Source organism: Parasteatoda tepidariorum, chromosome 11 (assembly GCF_982258835.1).
Source record: "Parasteatoda tepidariorum strain Cologne lab strain chromosome 11, Ptep-v5.0, whole genome shotgun sequence".
NCBI classification, from domain to species: Eukaryota; Metazoa; Arthropoda; class Arachnida; order Araneae; family Theridiidae; genus Parasteatoda; species Parasteatoda tepidariorum.
Genome location: NC_141765.1, coordinates 12,383,111 through 12,404,332, shown reverse-complemented (window position 1 = coordinate 12,404,332; position 21,222 = coordinate 12,383,111). Strand labels below are relative to the sequence as shown.

At 27.3% G+C, this 21,222-nt stretch overlaps 1 protein-coding gene across 1 annotated transcript in view; it reads right to left on the bottom strand.

Annotated features, from left to right (window-relative positions):
* LOC107448396 (aromatic-L-amino-acid decarboxylase-like) overlaps positions 1-21,222 on the bottom strand; it is a 101,523-nt gene that overhangs the window by 43,012 nt on the left and 37,289 nt on the right. Inside the window, exons 2-4 of the mRNA XM_087154716.1 lie at positions 20,027-20,151; positions 3,132-3,378; positions 1,432-1,545 (exon numbers count right to left, since the gene is read on the bottom strand). Coding sequence (XP_087010842.1) covers positions 1,432-1,545; positions 3,132-3,378; positions 20,027-20,151 — 486 coding nt within the window. The remainder of the gene's footprint in view (positions 1-1,431; positions 1,546-3,131; positions 3,379-20,026; positions 20,152-21,222) is intronic.

Genomic DNA, 21,222 nt, shown 5'->3' with positions numbered 1-21,222 from the left:
TAATCTTAAGAATAGCTGTAATCCAGTTGATCACTTTGTCATAGATGATCATTTGTCTTTTCTAAAAAAAAGTTAAAGGCTTGTGAATTTTCCAGTGTAACCTGATAGGACTTTCGGAGCCAAATGTTTACGCTTGTAAGTAAAAATAATTCCAGTATTACGGCGATTAATTAGGCAGGAAGAATGCTTGCATATTCCGCTCGCGGAATATATAAAACACAATCTGATCATTTTGAATGACCTGAAAATCACATTAAGTTGTTTTCCCTGGAATTGTTAAGAATTATACTGCTATCAGTATAAATTTACAAGCAAGAGTCGGATACTTTGATATAATGCCGAGGAACAGAGATCAAGTTGGAGACTAAGATAAGTCAGAGAGACCAACAGTTACTTTTCTCAATTTAATCTTAACGTTGATTTTTAGGTCAATTGGTTTCACTCCTTCCAATACTTAATAAAACCTCTGTCCTTATGGTTCGATAACACTTGAGTATACACAACAAGGAGATTCACTGTATTGCTTTGAGTTTCGATTGAACCTGAATCCTGCATCATATGCGATTCTTCCTCCTGTAGTACAACATTTATAAATTTGCTTTAGTCACTATTTTAATGCTATTTTTAAGGTTTGCTTGATTCATACTGTTCATAATTTTTGAAAGAACGATATAAGTGCCATGTGTTTTTTAATTCTTACTTTATCTATAATAGTATTTTTAAACATCCGTTTCTAATGACCTCAGTATAATATCACTTTACATTTGCATATTTCATTTTTTGGAAAAGACATAGAAAATGGTAAAAATTTTGTAAGTTGGAATCTTTTTGAGGTGACACAGACCAAACCTTACGATATTATTGTTTTGTAAATATTTTTACGCTTATAAATTTTGAAATTAATTTAATTTATGTATATTTCTTGTAACTTTTAAACAAATAAATATTTTTTATTGATAACTGATCTTTCTTTGTGTTTTTTCAGTACAATAATTTAGAAAGAAAGTCATTTAATATTTTTTATAATATATTTATATTTTTATAAAAAAATGAATACACACATCCAATTCAATAACAAAATACTTACTCTATTGATATTTTTTACAATAAAATCACGAGAAGTAAATGTGAAATAGATTCTCTAATATGCTAGGTTTGCAACAAATCGATTCAGTTAACAATGTAATAAAACATTTATTTCAGAAACAAATATTTCCTTATAAAAGGGTGAATACTTACCGTTTTTGAAAATGCCTATTTCTAAGATTGTAAAATTCAAGCGGACTTACTTCGTTTGAAATTTCTTCTGGATCACAGAAATTAATTTTCAATTTTTTGTAAAAATTAGGTTTACGATTTTACAGAATGTATGCTCTAAGTTGTTTTTTGACCAAAAATTAAGGAGGAAAAACAGAAGAAAAGGTATTTTACCCAAGAAAATCCTACGCATCCTATTGCATCTGATAGCATGTCTGCAAGTATAGAAGGATAAGCATTTCCTGCTGGAAAATATGCATGGAATCTTGGATGCTGCCAATGTGTCACCTAAAAGTACAAGGATAGATCAATACAGAACAAGGACAAGTACAGTACAAGGATAAGTATCAAGACCTGACAGTAAGTAACCTCAGTAGCAAATTAAATTAACCAGAGATATGTTTTTTTTTATTTATTTAATTAATTTTATGCTACGAGTAAATGGTATTGGTGAATAACTTAAAAAATTAAGTGGACTTGATGCATAATTATTCTTCTTTGTATCTTTTTCACTCAATTGAAAACAAAGAAACTTTAAGATTAACACTAACTCGCTTGGAAAACTTTAAAAATAAGGACGAGGAATCCGTATGAGTAGGAAAACTGATTCTTTCCACTAGCACTTTGAAAAGTACAATTTGAAAGTCTGCATCTAGTATTATTTTTTATACTCTCGAACTGAAACGAATTGAGCAGAATTAAAATGGATAAATGTACAAAAAGTCTTCAATTTTGTGTAACTTTTTTCACCTAGACAAAAATCTTCGGAGCTAATAAATCATTCTCCTTTTTTGCATATTTATCTAAGCCAAAACAATGCAGTGGGAATCAAATTTCAAAACATTGTACCTCAAACTACAAGCACTTTTTACTTTTCAAAAATTGTGGATTTTGTTTGCATTAAAAATTAGCGCCATTTTAATTATCAAAATCGGGAATGCTGGCTAGCAATAGATAAACCATAAACTAACAGTCTTGAATAATTGTAACGAAAATAGCATATTATTCGTTTAAAGGAATTATTTATATAACAAAAGCACTTTCATCAGTTGTGAATGGTAATAATTATTTTACAAAGCAAGCAAATCAAAATACATATGTTTTCTGATAACGACCAATTTTTTTAACATGATAGAATATAAAATTTGCTAGAAATACATGATAGTTATTTAGTCCAAGATTTTGCCGCACAAAACATACATTTCTGCTGTCAGAGGTTCTTAAAAATTAAATAATTAGGATCGAAAGTGAAAGAAATTAATCTTTTAAGGAAAATAAACAAAAATACTGTTCTGAATTGAAAATATTTGTAAAAATTTAAGAAAATCCAGACCGGAAAATATATTAAAAAAATTTCATCAATTGAAATTAAGATCCATTAAAATATTTCATTTATTTATTAAAATAACTCATCATATCATTTTAATGGAGAATGTTTATTAAAATTGAACTTTTCCATTTTATTCATCTAACATTAAATTTACAGAAATCCGAAATAAAAAAAAGGTGGAAAAATGTCATTATAGTGTTTATGTGCATGCTCTGCAGCACCTTTAAGCCGAGAAAAAACATTTGAAGGAAGAAATTGAAAAAGTAAATTGAATTTGAAAGGAAGAGCATGAATTTAAATTAAATCGTGAGGAGGAAGACTGAAAGGCATATTTCCCTATTCAAACAAAGCATAAAATAATTTTTATTAATTCATAAAGCATTTTATAGTCTTATGATTCCATGAATCCAATTTACTTTAATTAGAAAAAAAAAGTAATTATGGAAATTGACCCACTCAATGTTTTAAGATCTAGTGGTATGAATGTTTACAACAATGGCCAAAATTAATTTAGAGGAGTGATATTGAAAAAAGAAAAACTTACACCAGGCATGATGAATTTTTCAACATCTCTCATGATATCGTCCCAATCTTCCCCTTTTTTAGGTGCAGAACTTGGAATAAGGTTTCGCAGATAACCTGGTTCAACATTAGGTGTTACTCTTCGCTCTGAAATGGATTCAAGATAATCAGCTATGTAATCCACCATTTCTCTACCTCTTCTTCGAAATTCTGATGCATCCATAGCAGCTAATTGTTTCTTTGTTACTTCTGCTCGAGGACAAGCTGGACTGAAAGAAATGAAAGACGCATTAATTTTCATGTATATATATATATATATATATATATATATATATATATATATATATATATATATATATATATATATATATATATATATATATATATATATATATATATATATATATATATATATATATATATATATATATATATATATATATATATATATATATATATATATATATATATATATATATATATATATAATCAATAAATAAATTCAAGAAAACACGAAGAAAGTTAAGGAATACAATAAGTTTCATTTATTGCGCTTAAGCTGTAAGTAAACACTCTGTTTTGCGGATATAATCGTGTGGGCTGATGAAAAGATTATATCTTTCTTTTCCGGTTTTTTTAAATAAAATTTCATCCTTTTTTTTTTTTTACTTATTATTTCCCCCCCTTTTTTTCACATGTCTATAATTTTTCTTTGTTTTATCTTCATTTTGACTTTTATATATATATATATATATATATATATATATATATATATATATATATATATATATATATATATATTTATATATTTATTTATATATATATATATATATATATATATATATATATATATATATATATATATATATATATATATATATATATATATATATATATATATATATATATATATATATATATATATATATATATATATATATATATATATATATATATATTATAATAATAATAAAAAATTTTTTTTGCTTGAAGATATCAAATGGATTTTTTTAACCTTTAGGTATGCTAATAGAATAAAAATGAGCTGTTTATTAATACTTTAGAAACTTTATTTTGATTAATAAGGAAGATTTAAACAACAGTAACAATTCAAAAAAAATTTCCAAAATTGAGCAACTTATTGACATATAACAATTAAGCAACTGCAGAAAAGTATTTGCTGTAACCCCCGTGGACAAAGCTGGCAATAATTATGCAATCTTCGGTAAAAAAAATCCTATGTTGAAATTTTAAATAAAAAGTTAAAAAAATAGTAAAAATATTAAGCCTTGTAATTTAAATGATAATATTATTATTAAAAATATTTTAGTCTTATATAAGGGGTTAAAAATTAAAACTAATAATCTACAATTTCCATACTTAATAATCAGTCCAAAATTTCAAAAATTCCTATTAAATTTAGAACAATCACTTATGGATCTTATTCTTACCTAACTAAACCTGGCGCAATTTTCTCTAACTACTTAAAAAATTATTGACAATATTATTAAAGAAGGGTTTTCTTTGATAATCACTAATAATCAACCTATATTAGAATGTATTAAACAAAATAAAATTAATTCTATCGCTACTTCTCAATATCATTCCCCTTTCTAAACTAAAAGGTGTTCTTTTGAGTTATTACTATGAGCATTAAAATAACCTTAATTGCGATTTTGATTATTGGAAAATTCAAATTATTTTTTGTCTTTATAATAATAATCTTTACAATGGATATTTTTGTTCAAATTGATAGAATGCCACAAGGATCTAATTATTAATCACGTTAGATAACTTAGTTTTACACTATTACGAAAAAAAATTATACTCTAAATATTACATTTGTTTTTAGATTTATTGATGATGTATTTATCTTTAATTTTCAAAATTATACAATTTTGTTGAATAATATTTACCCCAAATAATTAATCTTAATAATTAATAATAATTAGCATTGCTTCGTAATCATGACGATAATATTGGTTTAAATTTTTTGGATTTAAGTATTAAAAAAGAAGATAATATCAACATTCTTGATTTATACGATAAAGGAAATGATTTTAAATTTAATACGAATAAACTAATTACAAGGAATTCTAATGTTTCTAAAAGCATTTATTTAAATACCATTTCCAATCAAACGAATAGAATTAAAAGAATTTGTAGTAATGTTTATTTATCGAAGAAAACAAATAGAAAAACTCTTCCAATATTTAATTAAAAAAAATAAATTAATTAATTAATTTAAAAAATGAATGTTCAACTGTACGAATTAAATTCTAAATAAAATGTAAGTGTAAGTAGAAGTAAGTGTAAGTACGTTTGAATTCGCTTCTCGTTTTATATATTACATTTTGTGCTTTATTTTGTATTTTATTTTAAATTTTTGGATTCATTGTATTATTTAGCAATTTTTGTTCCATTTTGCATTTTTTGTTTGATATGATCTCCTTTCATTTCCATTATTATGGTGTTTTTCCCACAATTGTATTGTATTTTCACTTTGGCTGTAGTACAATATAAGAAAGCACTTTTTTATCGGATATAATCGTGTGAGCTGATGACGAGAGCATACATTTTCCGTGTTTTGTTTTCCGGCTTTTAATTTCATTTTTTAATTTCAAAAATTTTAAATATTTTTATTTTAAAAATTATCATTTTTTTTAAATATCTTTGTATTTTTTCTATGTTCTCTCTATGTTTTTAACTGATTTTATGAGTTCTATACACTTGCAGCTTATGCGCAGTTACCAAAACTTATTATTATTTTTCGTAATTTTCTCCTACAATAACACAGAAACTTTCAATTTCTGACATTTTTTTAAATTTCTTAAGAAATACTTAAAGGATTATTTTGTAACTTTAGAGGTGTTTAGTCATCCAACTTTTCATACTTGGCAATAAGATTTAAACCTTTCAAAGGTTTTGAATACCAAACAAACTATTTTTGAACACACTACTCCAAAAAATCTAGCAGCTTGTAACTTGTACCGATTACTTAAGTTGTTATATTTAGTAAGTACATAAAATTTCGTAACTCTACCGTAAATATTTGTGAAGATATGGTAATTTTTATTTAAAAAAAATAGCCATTTCTTTGTTGTTGTTTTTTTGCTGTAAATTTAAAAATTTTAAATGGAATTAAAGAAAATTCTTAAGCAAGTTTAAAATTAATTGCAAGATTATTTATTTAAGATTTAAAGCAATTTCGTTTAAAAACTGCGTAAGATATGAGTATTTAAATAAGTTCTTTATTACGACGCAAGCTCAAGCAATTTTTTGAAAAATTCAGAATTTTATAGTGAATCGTATTTGGCAACTAAAGAAAAAGTTTTATTTGAATATTTATAAAGTTTCAAGCAATTTTTAAAGTAGTTTTTGTACTTTTTAAAAGAAACCTCAAAATGATAAGGGATTTTCCACAAATTTCATTTTGAACTATTAAACAAGATTTATTAAAAATGAGACCAGCATTTTGAGGGAGAATCCCCCATAAAAGTATGTTTTCTTTCTCTCCTTATACCATTACATTTTGGTTTTCGTACGATTAATTTTAGGTATTATCATTTGTCATTAAATTTTGTCTTAGGATGCAAAATGATATTTGAGGAAAACCCTTCATTGCTTTTCCTAATAAGTAGTAGGGAAGAGGGGCGCGTATGGACAGACTGATAGTGTATCAAAATAAAATATTTCTGCTATTTATTACCTAAACTAAATTGGTCAAAAAATTTTGTTTAATTCCATTGAATATTTATGAAGTCATAGCAAAAAACGTAATTATTTATAAAAATGTTCATATCTCCATAAATATTTATTCTAGGTTCACGAAATTTCATGCAGCGATTAAAAATAACAATTGAAGTATTTGATACAAGAAACAAGCTTATTGATTGATTTTCTGGCAGAGGGTATTCAAAAATGCTTGTTTTCTTTCGTATCGGTGTCCCAAACCTTTGAAAGCTTTAATATATATATATATATATATATATATATATATATATATATATATATATATATATATATATATATATATATATATATATATATATATATATATATATATATATATATATATATATATATATATATATATATATATATATATATATATATATATATATATATATATTTAAAAACTGCATTTTTTCCTTCCAAATTCGTTACATTAACTATTTGTACAATTACTCATTACTTATCCTCTTATATACATATTATTCATTGTTATCTATATTTATTAATAATTATCATTATTTATTTAATTAAATACAATTTTAGTATTCAATTATTCGGAAATAGCTTTGAAAATCTCTTTTGAAATAAAGAATCAAACCTTTTTTTAAATCAAACATTTTCCTCTAATACTTAGACTAATTACCTTGAAAAAGGAAGGCACTCTTTCTACTGTTTGACCATGCGATAAATCATGCAATAATCTCGTTAAAAATAATGTTGATTAGCTATTAATTATTGTAATTTAATACAGTAAATGGTTATCTAAATAATAGAGATAAATAGGGCAGGGATATCCTGGTAGGTAGTGCACTGGGACCATGTAAAGAGGTCGTGGGTTCCATCCCTGCCGGCCGAAGACTCCCTGTGTAGTAAATGGTGGCTGATGCGCGTTAAATCAGTCGGGTCACCGAGTCCTCCATGTTAACATAACAAATCAATGCCTCTGGGGGTACTGATACAGGAGTTTCCGTGAATTCTGAGTTTGGTTCAAAAGTACAAGGCTACGGAGTAGAACATTAGTTGTCTTAAACTCAAAAATTGTGTCGGCTTTTTAATAACTTTTTTTAAATAAACTCGTTTCTTCTTCTGAAAATCAACAGAATTTCTTTAACCTCTTATCTGTTTTAAAACTATTTCCTTTCTTATTTCTCATCCAGGCAATCTTTCCCATTTGTTATCATGTAGGTAGACGTAGAGAATAAAATGATACGTCAAAAACAAGAGCAAACGATAGGACAGAACCAGAACGCAATATTATGACAAAAACAGGGTGCAAAATGTACCATATCGCGTCATATTATGTCAAAAAATAGGTAGCGGGTAAATACTTGAAAGCTTGGCAGACAACTGTAAAAATTAATACATCTTTTTCTGACTGTTAGACAAAATTTAAAAAATAATGCATGTATTATCTTCAACCTCAGACTACGATGTATTAAGTAATATTGTCGTAAAACTTTTTTTATTAACAATAAACTAATATAGTTTAAAATTGTTAATTATTATCTAAAAATTGAATAAATAAAAAAATAATGATATAAAAAATAAAATTACAAAATTAATGTTTTTTTAAGTAACTGATCTTTTTTTTTCATATGTTGGGCTATAATAATCTCAGTATAAGGTATATTTGGTAATAATGTCGCAAAAAATAACATTGTTTGAAATAAAATTTGTATAATTTAATATAGTCAATGATTAGCTAAATAAGAGATATTAATAGTAAAAAAATATACTATTTTTAAATTATAATTAATTTAATATACATCATGATTTATTTAATTTTATATGAATTTAATACTCTATAACTATAAAACCGTTTTTAAAATCTCTTTTTAAATTAAGTCTCAAATAGTCTAAAAAATAAAATAAAAATTCTAATATTTCGATGGATTACCGTGAGAAATAAATAAATTTTTTATTGCTCTACCTAAGTAGTCTTATAAAGATCGAAGTTACCCCAGTCAACGGTAGTTACCCAACGCAAAAAAGTTACCCAACACCAACCAACCCAGACCCCAACTCCAGCCCAGTAATAAAGCTGACAGACAGTAAATCATTATTTAAAATATGCAATGATTACTTAATATTAATAAATATTTTTTATAATATCATAATTAAGAAATGTGTTTTAAAATGAAGTCTTTTCGATTTTTAAAATCGAAAATTCCCCAATAATACTTTGATTGGTAGCCATAAAACTATAATAACCCATCTTTTTTCTGATTCTCAGGTGAAAGTGACCCCATTAAAAAAGAAAGTACCCCATCTGTGGTATATCAGGTAATAATGTAGAAAAAAAATAAATTTAATATTATATTATCATTATTTAAACTACTCAGTAGCTATTATTATTAATAATAATAATAAGTGTTAATGACTAAAGAAAAAACTTCTATTTTTAAATAATAATTAATTTACTTGTTATTTATTTTATTTTATTATAAGCTCAATATTAATACAAAGCTCAAGTTTACATCTTTATATAAAATTACTTTTAGGTCAACAGTATGATGCTATAAGTTCTGATTCGAAAAATAAATTTCATTTATTCAATTAGATGAAGATAAACGACACATTTGTGTATATTTGTCCTGAATTCTAAATGTTAACAAGTGGTAATCAAGACAAAGTAATCCTCATATAAAATGCCTCCGATGTCTATAAAAATGTTTTCCAAATATTAATTGAATTTTGTGGAAAAACTAATCAGCCATGTCAGATAGTGGGGGAAATAAATTGAAAAGAAGATGACGTCATGAGCGGTTACCAAGGTGACGCGTAATTAAAATCCGTGGCGTCTAAGGTAGAATAGATAGCTGTCAAAGGCATTCCGCTCTTTTAGAAAGTCCAGGAATGCTGCTGTCGTTTTACGAATTCCACACACATACTTCCAATGCAAATATCATTCCATTCTCTTATTTTACTTTGATCTACATCAAAGCTTCAATTATTTTTTACTTGTCTTCAACAGTTCATCTTCACAATTTAGATGAGAATAGAAATATATTTTATAATAAAACGCTTTTAGAAAAGAAAGGGACAGAATATTAGTATACAATAATTCGCTAAATATATTTTAACTTAAATGAGAGGAAATAAATATAATCTTCACTTATTTTTTTTTTTAATTTCTCGTCTTCAACTGCTCACATTCAAAATATGGATAATAATTTCAATATATTTTTAAATAAGACTTGTATTTTAAAGAAAATTAGAATAAAATAGTTCATTCCTTATCTTCAACGCATCATCTTCACAATTTAGATAATAATGGAAACATATTTAATAATGAAACGCTTTTAAAAAAGAAAGGGACAGAATATTAGTATAGAATAATTCACTAAATATATTTAAATTTAAATGAGAGAAGATTATTTTTTTAACATATTTCCTGTCTTATACTGCTTATTTTCTAAATATAGATAATAATTTAAATATATATTTTTAAATAGGACTTGTATTTTGACGAAAACTAGAATAAAATAGTTCATTCCTTATCTTCAGCACTTCATTTTCACAATTTAGATCAGGGGTTTCCAACTTACATGAGGCCGGGGGCCACAATTAAAAACACCAGTCAAATGGCGGGCCGCAACTTTGTCAAAAATTTTATAGGACTTTTTTACGTTTGAAGGAACATGAAATATTACTGTCAGATTTCAATCAAGTTGCTCAAAACAAAAGTATTGAATTATAAATAATAATAAATATTTTCTTGAATAAATATTTTCTTGAATGCAAAACCTGAGAAATAAATTTTTTTGTCCCGTTGGTATGTTGAATTTCACAGAAATTTTTTTTTTAACGAATAAGAAGTATTTTAAACCATATATATTTTTCACGAAAATTGTCCGCAAAAAAATGAAAACTAATATATTTAAGTTCGCGGGCCGCCAGTTGGTAACCACTGATTTAGATAATAATAGAAATATATTTTGCAATAAAACGCTTTTAAAAAAAAGAAAGGGGAAGAATATTAGTATAGAATCATTCACCAAATTTTTTGGAATTTAAATGTAAGAAAAAAAACATTTTTATTACTTAAACTATCATTTTGGAAAATCTTTGTTTAAGGCATAATTGTTCAAATTATCAAAACTTTTATGTTTTGACTCTGTGAATGATTATTTTTACTATATTCAAAAGAAACAATTTTTTTTGCAGCGAAATTTCGAACATACTGTTTGTTTTCCTATTATTATGTATGTTAACATACTATTATTATATTATCGCATATCTTGCATTTCAATACCTTCTTAGATTAGCCAAGAATAATTCATCGATTCAAACAATCAAAGCTATTATTATTTTTTTAATATATATTTTACAGACAAACCAGCAGTCAGAAAAAGTTGCTAAAATACGAGAATATTTCGTTTGTTATAATTATTTTTTCTTTAATAAATGGATTTTTTTTTAAGATGCTTTTATTATTTTTTGGAATCGAAATTATTCTTATCGCTATTAACAGTCTCTATCACGCATACGATAAGCTCATAAAGATTTATTTATTTTCAAATTTAGAACAACTTATTGGAAAAAAATCTAAAATAAATTTGATTTTATTAATGACACATTTTTTCTACCTGAAAGTAATTTTAAAATTAATACAACTTTGTGAAAAACTCTCCAAGTAAAATTATTTCATCCATATGAAAAAAATTAAAATAAAATAAAATGAGAGAGCAATTATGAGTTCATCATTATTAATTTAAATTTGTTACAATAATTATTAATTTTTATTAATTACTAATTCTATATGAACAATAACTATTTTTCTTTTTATTTCTTAAAAGCTATTATAATCAGATTTTTTACAATTTAAATTTCCAATAACATTTTAAAGATTTTATCTGTTTCAGTCTACAACTATGAATTTCAAATACACTAAAGCATTTATTGTATAAGTGAGCGTTTTGACTTAACAAATTATTATTTGTTAAGTCAAATGCATTTTAACTCGCTTGCATTTCATACTAAATATTTGTAAAATATAATATAAGTAAGGGTTATTACGATTAACCTAAAAAAATGCTTTGTAAATATAATTGCCTGATATGATAATGATTCAAGCAATTATGATTCATGTTCATCAATTAAGTGTGATACATCTCTCCCCAAAATAATATATTTGATTATTTACATGCTTATTTCATAAGTTGCGCATTGAAAGTTTATTAAATTTCTACCAAAACACAGTACGAGTCAATATTAAGCATTTTTTTCTAATTCTGCTTAAATACTTCAAAGAACATGGGTGCGTTTTTAAAAAAATAATGAATGTTGGAAAGTATTTAACATGTTTTGCATAATATTTAAAATCTAGTAAAGACATGGATTTTTAACTATACGTGAACTTAGTGGTCTAGTCGAATGAATCGGCATGGAGTTGTAACTTGATTTATTAAATTAAAAATTGAGATATCTGTAAAATGAGAGTTATTTTGTTACAAAAATAACACCATGTAAGTTTTGATGTTTATGGCAATATTGTTACTCATCAATTCATAGAATGCAGTATATTTAATCAAATCATTGAAAAATAAATTGGAACCAATTCTTTTTCTGTCCGTTAGTCCTAAAGTTTGCTAATTGCACCGTTTCCATCATTTCTAGAAATCTTACGATATGAAAAATAAATTAAAAAAGGGTATTTCAAGCCGTATTGTATTTTTATATCAAGTGTCATTATCATATCAAGCGTCATTATCATTCAAGCGTCATTTCTATATCAAGCGTCTATATCAAGCCGTATTGTATTTCTATATCAAGTATCAGAATGACAAACATTGCAGAGGAAAATTCAACTCTCTTAATGAATACTCTCAATAAATATGCTAAAAATGAAGTCGAAGTGTTATTAAATAATGATGTGTAAGAATCACTTAAAATAATATTTAATTTAATACAAAGTTTATTACTTGATTTGTTAAATATATACTTATTTTTATATATAAAATTAGAAAGTATCCCCAGTTTGACAGACCTGTTAAGTCATTTTGTATTTTTGTAAAATTGATAAATAAATAAGTAAATAATTGTATGCGTGTATCTTAAAGCTACAAAAAAAGACATAGAACCAAATTGGCTGTAGTTAAGTCTCTTTTCACGGTACTCGTAGGTAATATAGATAAGGCACAAGAAGGATTACATGGTTTTAGACGCATTACTTTTTCATTATTCAATAAACAAATAAATAAAATTTATGCGTGTATTTTAAAACTACAGCAGAAATTGGAACCCATTCGGTTGCTGTTTAAATTCTTTTAACAATACTCGTTGATAATATGGATAAGCACAATATAAACTACACGATTTAAGAGACATTACGTTTTAATTGCTAAAACTCTTAAAGTATCGAGATATTAAAGATTTTTTAGGAACCGAAAAAGTTTACTTAAAAGTTAAGATCACATCTATTAAAGAATTTATTTCTTTTGAACCAACGAAGATGGTATGATTTCATTATCATCAACAACATATAAAATTTATAAAATTCCACAAAAATTAATTTTCATTATATTGATGTGGAATCTTTTTAATAGTTCAAGTAAATGAACATAAGTGCGCTTTCTGAATAAATTAAATATCTCGAGACCTTGATAAAAAGAAATTTCTACTTGTGTAATTATTTATCTTCTATTTGTAGCCGATAAGAAATCATTTTATAAATGTTTTGTTCGTTTGTTTCCTTCTGATATTATATTATTGGCTAAATAATGACGCAATTACTGTTCGATAATTGGTTGGCAACAGTTCTGCCCACATCCAATCATTAAGGATGTTTCCACCCCTTCGTTACTAAAATTGTTACTGCGCATCTGTTTCTCCTCCTTTCATTTCCTTTTGTTTCCAATTATCTGAGATTCTCTTCACATTCACGAATTATTTAGTATTTCATTACTGATTTTATTTTTTCACCGACAATGAAGCTTAATAAATAAGGTACGCGAAAGTAAAGAACACTTTGTAAGTAAAAAGTGTAAAGAGGAGAAAAAAAGAAGCAGAAATTTTCTTACTAAGCGTTAATTTTTCTTTTAAACAATAAGCTAGTTCTTTTTAACAAGTAACTCAGCGAATAGAAAGATGGTAAGAAACATGTGTTTTTTTAATATTCATGGACATGATTATCTTTAATAATGTATTACAACTGCACATATAGGATTGGATTTACTAACAATAGTTTTGTTTCTTATTACTGAGAATTAGAAGCTGAAAATAGAGTTGTTTTGTCGTTTAATGACTTAACAACAGTTCTTGAGATTTTTTTTTCTTACTTCAGTAATTGGTCAAAAATTTGATTAAAAGATTTTGTTTTTATAAGAATCCTATATACAAAAAAAAAAACTACATCAACAGTATACAAGTTATATTAAGTTCATCAGCTGAAAATCAGAGACGCTATCTTTGATCAAAATTTAAAGCAGTGGCTATTTTCATTTAAAAAAAATTATACAGTCAAACCCCGCTATAGTGAACGCAGTTATAGAGAACTCTCGGATATAGTGAACGAAATGTTCGCTCCCGTGCCTTGCTACACACGTATATTGTTATTTTTTGTAGATATAGAAAACCAAAAAAAGAGAGGAAGTTGGATATTATGAACTTTTTCTGTCCTCGACTGATTTATTTTCTTCATTTTTTTGTAATCATTTTGAAATTTCTACTTCAAAATATATACATACTATACCGATTTTAAAATCATCTATAGCATGGAATGTAGCAATAAGCATTTTCTCTTGTTTGCATCATTATTGAATAGCATTATTGAATTGGTTCAGCATTCAAAGAAGCCGCAATCTTCCAGTATCTGAACAAATGCTTCAAGTCAAAGCCGATGAATTTGCTAAGTGATTTGGTGAGACTACTTTTATGTGCTTTTATTTTATTTTCAAAAACTCCAATCCACTACGAAAATTCATCAGTAATGTAGAATGCTGTGAAATTTAGTTAATCAGCTAAAGCTTATATTGTAAAGACGCAACTTTGTTCAAGTATCTGCTTTATTTTCAAAGGAATCCTTTAAACAACTAAACTGTATCAATAATCTACATGATCTTATTTTAATCTGCTGTCAATTAAATATCTTTAAATTTAATTATCTTTGAAAAAACTTGAATATTTTAATTTTATTGTTATACATGAATGTATTTTCATTACAGAGTCTGCTTATGATTCCTTGGCAAATTGAAGAATGAATAGCATTAATTGGAGAAGGAGATTACAAAGATATATCAAAGCTTACGGAAGGATTTGAACCCGCAGCCTCTACGCTGAAAAGCGTTTGAAGAATAGCGAGACTACTCGCCAGGGAGAACTCTCAAAAATTTTATTATGCGGCTACTTTAAAACTTTGATCAAGGAAACTTGGCTGAAACCTTAAACCAGAGACTAGGATTGAACTTAGTGGAAACTTTAACCAAGAAACTATTCATTTTTTAAAAGAATCCTTTGTACAGCAAAATTACATCGATATACATGCCGTGCATAAAATTAAGTTAATGTACTGTCAACTGAAGATTTTTTCCTTAATCCAAATGAAGTAACTATTTTATTTCTGAAAGAGCTCTGCACACAACGAAAACTACATCAATGTTGTTAAATTGAGTTTATCAGTTGATGTTGTAGTTCATTTACGTCGCACAAGAGCTGCACAATGGGTTATTAGTGAGTGTCTGGGAAACATTTCTGAGGATGATCCGAAGACATGCCATCACAATTTTGATCCTCTGCAGAGGGGATGGCACCCCCGCTTCGGTAGCCCAACGACCTGCGCGCGAAGTGAAGCACTTTACGGTAGAACAGTTTAACGAGGACCAATACCGCACACCCTTGGTCCCTATGCAGACTAATCCAAGTGGTCATCCACCCGCACACTGACCGCAGCCAGTGATGCTTGACTTCGGTGATCATCCACCCGCACACTGACCGCAGCCAATGATGCTTGACTTCTGTGATCTGCCGGGAACCGTGTCTTAACGATCTGTCCACTGTGGAACGACAGTTGAAAATTAAAGACTCTATCTTTGAGTGAAGCTTTGGTTAAGCCGTTAACTTTTCTCTTTGTTGCTCATCCCAACCTTAATAATAAAATTGATCCTAGTTAAGAAACATATTCTTGTAACTTAAATATTAATTCATAACACTTAATGCTTAATTATTTTCAAGGATTCCAAACATACAATATGAGAGGAAATTATTATAAATATCGTGTATGGATTACTTTCTATTAATTAAAATGAAACGACGGAAATCAAAGTTTGTAGACAGTCGCCATGAAGAATATTAAGTATAAAAGATAATTTGGAAATGCAAGCAATGGTTAAATCAACTTTTATCAGATAAAAATAATTAACGAAATTTTCTTTCTTTGAGTTATTTGGTTCAATAATTAAAATTTAAAATGACAAATAAATAATTGATTACTAATTGACAACGGATCCTCCACGGGACTAATATTAATGATCTCATTTTATGGGAAGATCTGAAATGGCTGTATAAGCAATAAAATGGTTGCAGATCAAAAATGGCAGAGAAGTAAATTTATCGACATAAAGTACTTTTAAATATTCCTTTCTTTTGAATTTTATCAATGGTATAAAGCAATAGGAATTATTTGTTTGGTTGATATATATATTTGGGGACTGGAAAGAAATGCTTTTTTAATGTATTTCAATATTTATTGATGAACTTATGGTGAGCTTTAAACGAAGTCGTGCCGAATGCATTTTAAGGTTAGAATGTCTTATCCATTTAACGCATCTCCCTTTTATCTATTCTTTTTCTGACGCTCTAATTTCAAGCAAAAAAAAAAATATTTTGATGTTTTTTACTTATAAAGAGCAGTCTAATTGTTACTCAAAAATCTGTTAGGTTATCGGAATTATATTTGAGCTAAAATATAAAATCAAAAGTAGTAGTTTGAATTTTTTTTTATTCATATTCAAAAATTTATCAGTTATTAATTTTGTAAATTAAAGAAATTTCAACGAGGAATATTTGTTTCGCTTCAATCTAAATAACTGCAAATAAGTGCAAATATGAAAAATCATTATTTCAAAGTGAGCCGTGTTTAAAAGATTTTAACTTTAACGCAGAAAAAGACAGCTGTGTTTCATGCTGCATTTCATAACCGTGAATTCTTAAAATGCTAAGTATGATTTTTTTTACTAATTTTTGCCTAAAATAAAAATAATGAATAAAGTATTAAAAATATACTTAGTAAAAATTCTGCGTCAAAGGGTTATGGTTGCACAAAATTTAAACGCTAACCGGCGTTTCAATCTATTTTTAACTATGTAATCGCACTTAAACTTGACTGCACAATAATATTGTTCAACTCGAACTTAAACATAGTTCAATTTAATAACGGAAAGGTCGCAGTAAATCTACAGTATATTAGGTTTCACAGTACAGATATTTTGATTCACCTTTACTCCCATATTTCTAAAAGGGTGGTTAAAGTGAAAAATAGATTTTTTATTACGTAAGAACAATAAAAAAAAGACCTTTATTTGACTTATTTTTCCATAAATGATCACAAGTGATTGGGGGTTTAAAATGATCTTCCAATTTGGTCGTGTTTTGTCCAATAATATGAGTCTTTTATGAGCATCTTGCACATAAAATGCATTATCTGAAAAGAGTTTTTATATGCATCAAAATGAAGGATATCTTTTTATTGATGTCTATGATGAGCTGTTAAGATGGATTATAGAGGCTGTGAATATTTTCAAGAAAGAATGGCCAGGAAATATTTTCTGTTTTTAGCATTATTAACTGTATCATTCAAGTAATGCTTATTTCTTTATTCCCATATGACAAAAAATGCATGAATTTAAAAAAAATAAGTAATCTCAGATTTAATTTAAAACTTTAAATTAGAATTAAGCAAATAAAATGTCGAGTTCTTCATAACAGTTTTTAAGATTTTTTTTAATTACGTAAAAAGCATAAAATAAAATTTATGAATAATTAATTTTGTATGTTACTAAATTTTACCAAAAATATTTTGATATAAACTAACATCAATTATAATGAACATTCCAAATTTATTAATTTCATTATTCAAAAGTTAAAATCAAAACTATTTCAATTTTGAGTGTAGTGATATATTAAGAACCTCATATTAATATCTACCTTTCTGAATATGCATAAACAACATCGAAACAAAATATTTATTGTATGTAGAGAAAAATAAATTGCCTTTTCAAAATGTAAAATAAAGAATAAAAATTTTCAGCTAACAAACGTCTTAAAAAAACACTTAACACCTAATTTTAACTCACAAGTTAACCATCAAATAAGTATGGATGGTTATTTCAATATAAATGTAAACAATAACAATCTCGAGCTGCTCTAGTTCCGGTTCGAAAGTTTGCAGCTGCTTACTACAGCTTATTCTGCGGTATTTTCAAGCGGATAATTGTGTTTTCAATAAAAGAAATAAATTAGATCATTTCTGAGCTCGTATTTCATAACATATTAATGCTATTAAGTAATTCTGGTGAGATAGAAGTAAAAATTTGTTTTACTTATTTATAGTTAAAAAAGGTGACATGGTTGCTAGATTTGAAAAAACTCTTGATTTGGTCTCTTTCCATTTGTTTATTAATGTTTTTTCTTGTTGCAAGCTGTGCACACGTTAGTGTTAGCATATTGTTCGAGCAGCAAGATTAAGTTTATGAATTATAATTCAGGTTTTAATTTGAAAGTTGGCATATATTATTGAAAAGGTAAGAAGTGTTTTATAACGATTCTTTCTTCAAATGTTAGGTTTACATATTTATTATTGATCAAACCACACGTTACTTCTACTTAACACTGCTATTTCACAATTAATGTTAAAATCATACACCCTTTATAATTTAAACATTAATAAAGTAATATAAGCATACAGTCTTTTCACTATTTCTCTTATTATATAACGACATCTTTATTAGTTATTGCATGTGTTATTTAGACTTAGAATTCATTATAAACACAAGTAATAAAGAAGCAAATACAACGTTTGCAAGAACTACTATTCAAAAGAATCTCAAAACACAATGATCACATTCTGAGTCAAATGGCTTCAAAATACACCAGAAACAGTAACCCAGAAGTATAGACGGTAAAGAGCCTGAAGCTCTCCCTAGTGTAGAAAACACCATCCATGTGTATACGGTATGTTATATGTATACCTATTTACAAAAACTATATGTAAATAGGTATACGGTTATGTCAGTGTATAGCTCATCCACCGTAAGAAGACGATTGACCTTCAGAGAGTAAATTTCTAAGGGATGAGATTAGACTGAAGAATCGTGAAAGATTAATTTTTCCACCACTTACCATAATATAAGCTTACCACTTACCCGCGAAGTAATGCATAATGTAGCTTCAAGGAAAAAATGGTATGATGCATGTGTTCAAACTAAATGGATATGTTCTACTGTTACTACCATCTTACACCACTTTATTTTTTTTTACCAAATCTAATCACGGATATCTGAATCATAGATAAATAATGGTGAGGGAGGATCTTTTAATTCTCCTAGAGAAATGAGGGTTTTGAAAGTATGTTGTCCAGCTGTCGAAAAATCAATAAAAGCGACAAAAAAAAAATTCGAAACTGCAATTTTTATACATTTTCATTTTTTGTATAGTCGTCTAATTTCACTACTTATTGCAAAAAAAAAAGAAAAAAAAAGCAGATAAATAAAATTAATTTTAAAAATTAATAAATTTTGCTCTATAAGTTTTTCTAAATTCTATTTCAGCGTTCATAGCATTAGGAACATAAAGGAAATAGTTGTCAAGCTACTTTACTCAAAATCTACTGTGAAGCACTTACCTTGTTTTTATCAATCACACGTCAGAATAGCCCTATCACAATACATGTTCTTTTTAAGAGTATAAAACTTGGTATTTTTTTTTAAAAGGTATGACGCTAGGGACTAACGGGTTAAACTCGTTTCTACGGAACCCATTTTTAAATAACTACAGCAGAGAGAACTACTCTTTCAATATTTCAAAAAATATACATGTTCCATTATTTTGTTCGCTGTTTTACGTCCGTTGCAAAGCAAAACATGATTTCACAAATAATGGTTTACTATAAATGCCCGAAAAAAGTTATTTTGCACTAAAAGTCATTTAGCGTTTCTCTATTAAGAATTTTCAAATATTAAACAATACCTGATAAAGTCTAGTAGCTTACGAACTTGTCCACACATGCTTTTTTGAGGCATTTCTTGTTGTGTTATTCCTGTTTCCCGCTTTCTTCCAGTTAATGGAGAATGGCTGAAGCGAGAGTTTAGCATCTGTAATAAAAAGTAATAAATATTTCATTCATTTATCCCCTAATCCAAGAATGCATGGATGGCACACAATCCTAACTCAGAAACATACATCATATATTGAAAAGACATAAAAAAAAAAAATTTTTTTTTGCTGAAATATCAGTAATTTAGCCATTTATACAAATCTCAATTATTAAATTGTCAGTCATAATTTGAAAACTATTATTTTTTGTTGTTACTTATTCCACTTATCAATATCAGAAAGCCAGCTTTGGGAAAATAAGGGAATTTGAAGAAGAGGGGAGCGCTTCCTGTTTTTCAGAGGCACCATTTATGGCCAAGAATATGATATCAGCCACACACGTGTCTCTGACCATTCGTACAACCAGATAACGATCAATCTCCAATTCATTACTTCCAGATGTATTTTATTTCATAACCGTCATTGAACAGCGGACGCAATTTTTTGGGTTTACGGCTAACTACTAATGTTCAACTCTGTAGCCTTGTAATTTTGAACCCAATCCAAAGAACAAAGGAACTCCTGTAGCAAGTATTGGGAGAAATTTTCTTTCGTGGAGGGCTTTTCGATAGAACTAACCCGCATTTGCGTTTCATGGAGAGGAAAACCTCGCGCGGTGAGCCTGACGGCAAGGGGACTCCAACCAGTGATCCGTCTACCACTGAAGATATTTTTACGTCAGCACTGTGGTCGGTGCGAGCCGGGAGCGGAATTCATATCTACCAGCTATCACTGGGATTCAAACCCGGTGCACCTCATTGGAAGACGAATGCTCTTTCCCCTGAGCCACCACGGCTCCCCAAGATGTATTGATTTGATATAGGAGCTTAAAGGACTTTGTGACCCCGACAGATTTAACATGCACCAGTCACTATTTAATGCACTGGAATTCTTCAGTCGGCGGGATTCGAACTCAGAATCTCAGGAACGCAAGTGCAACGTTCTATCAACTAGGCTATCTTGGCCCCAACCATTATTTTTAAAAGACATATCGAACTGTATGGAAAAAATAAATCGTCAGGAATGGTATAACACTTCTTTTATGACATGACATTTTTAGTGACATAACA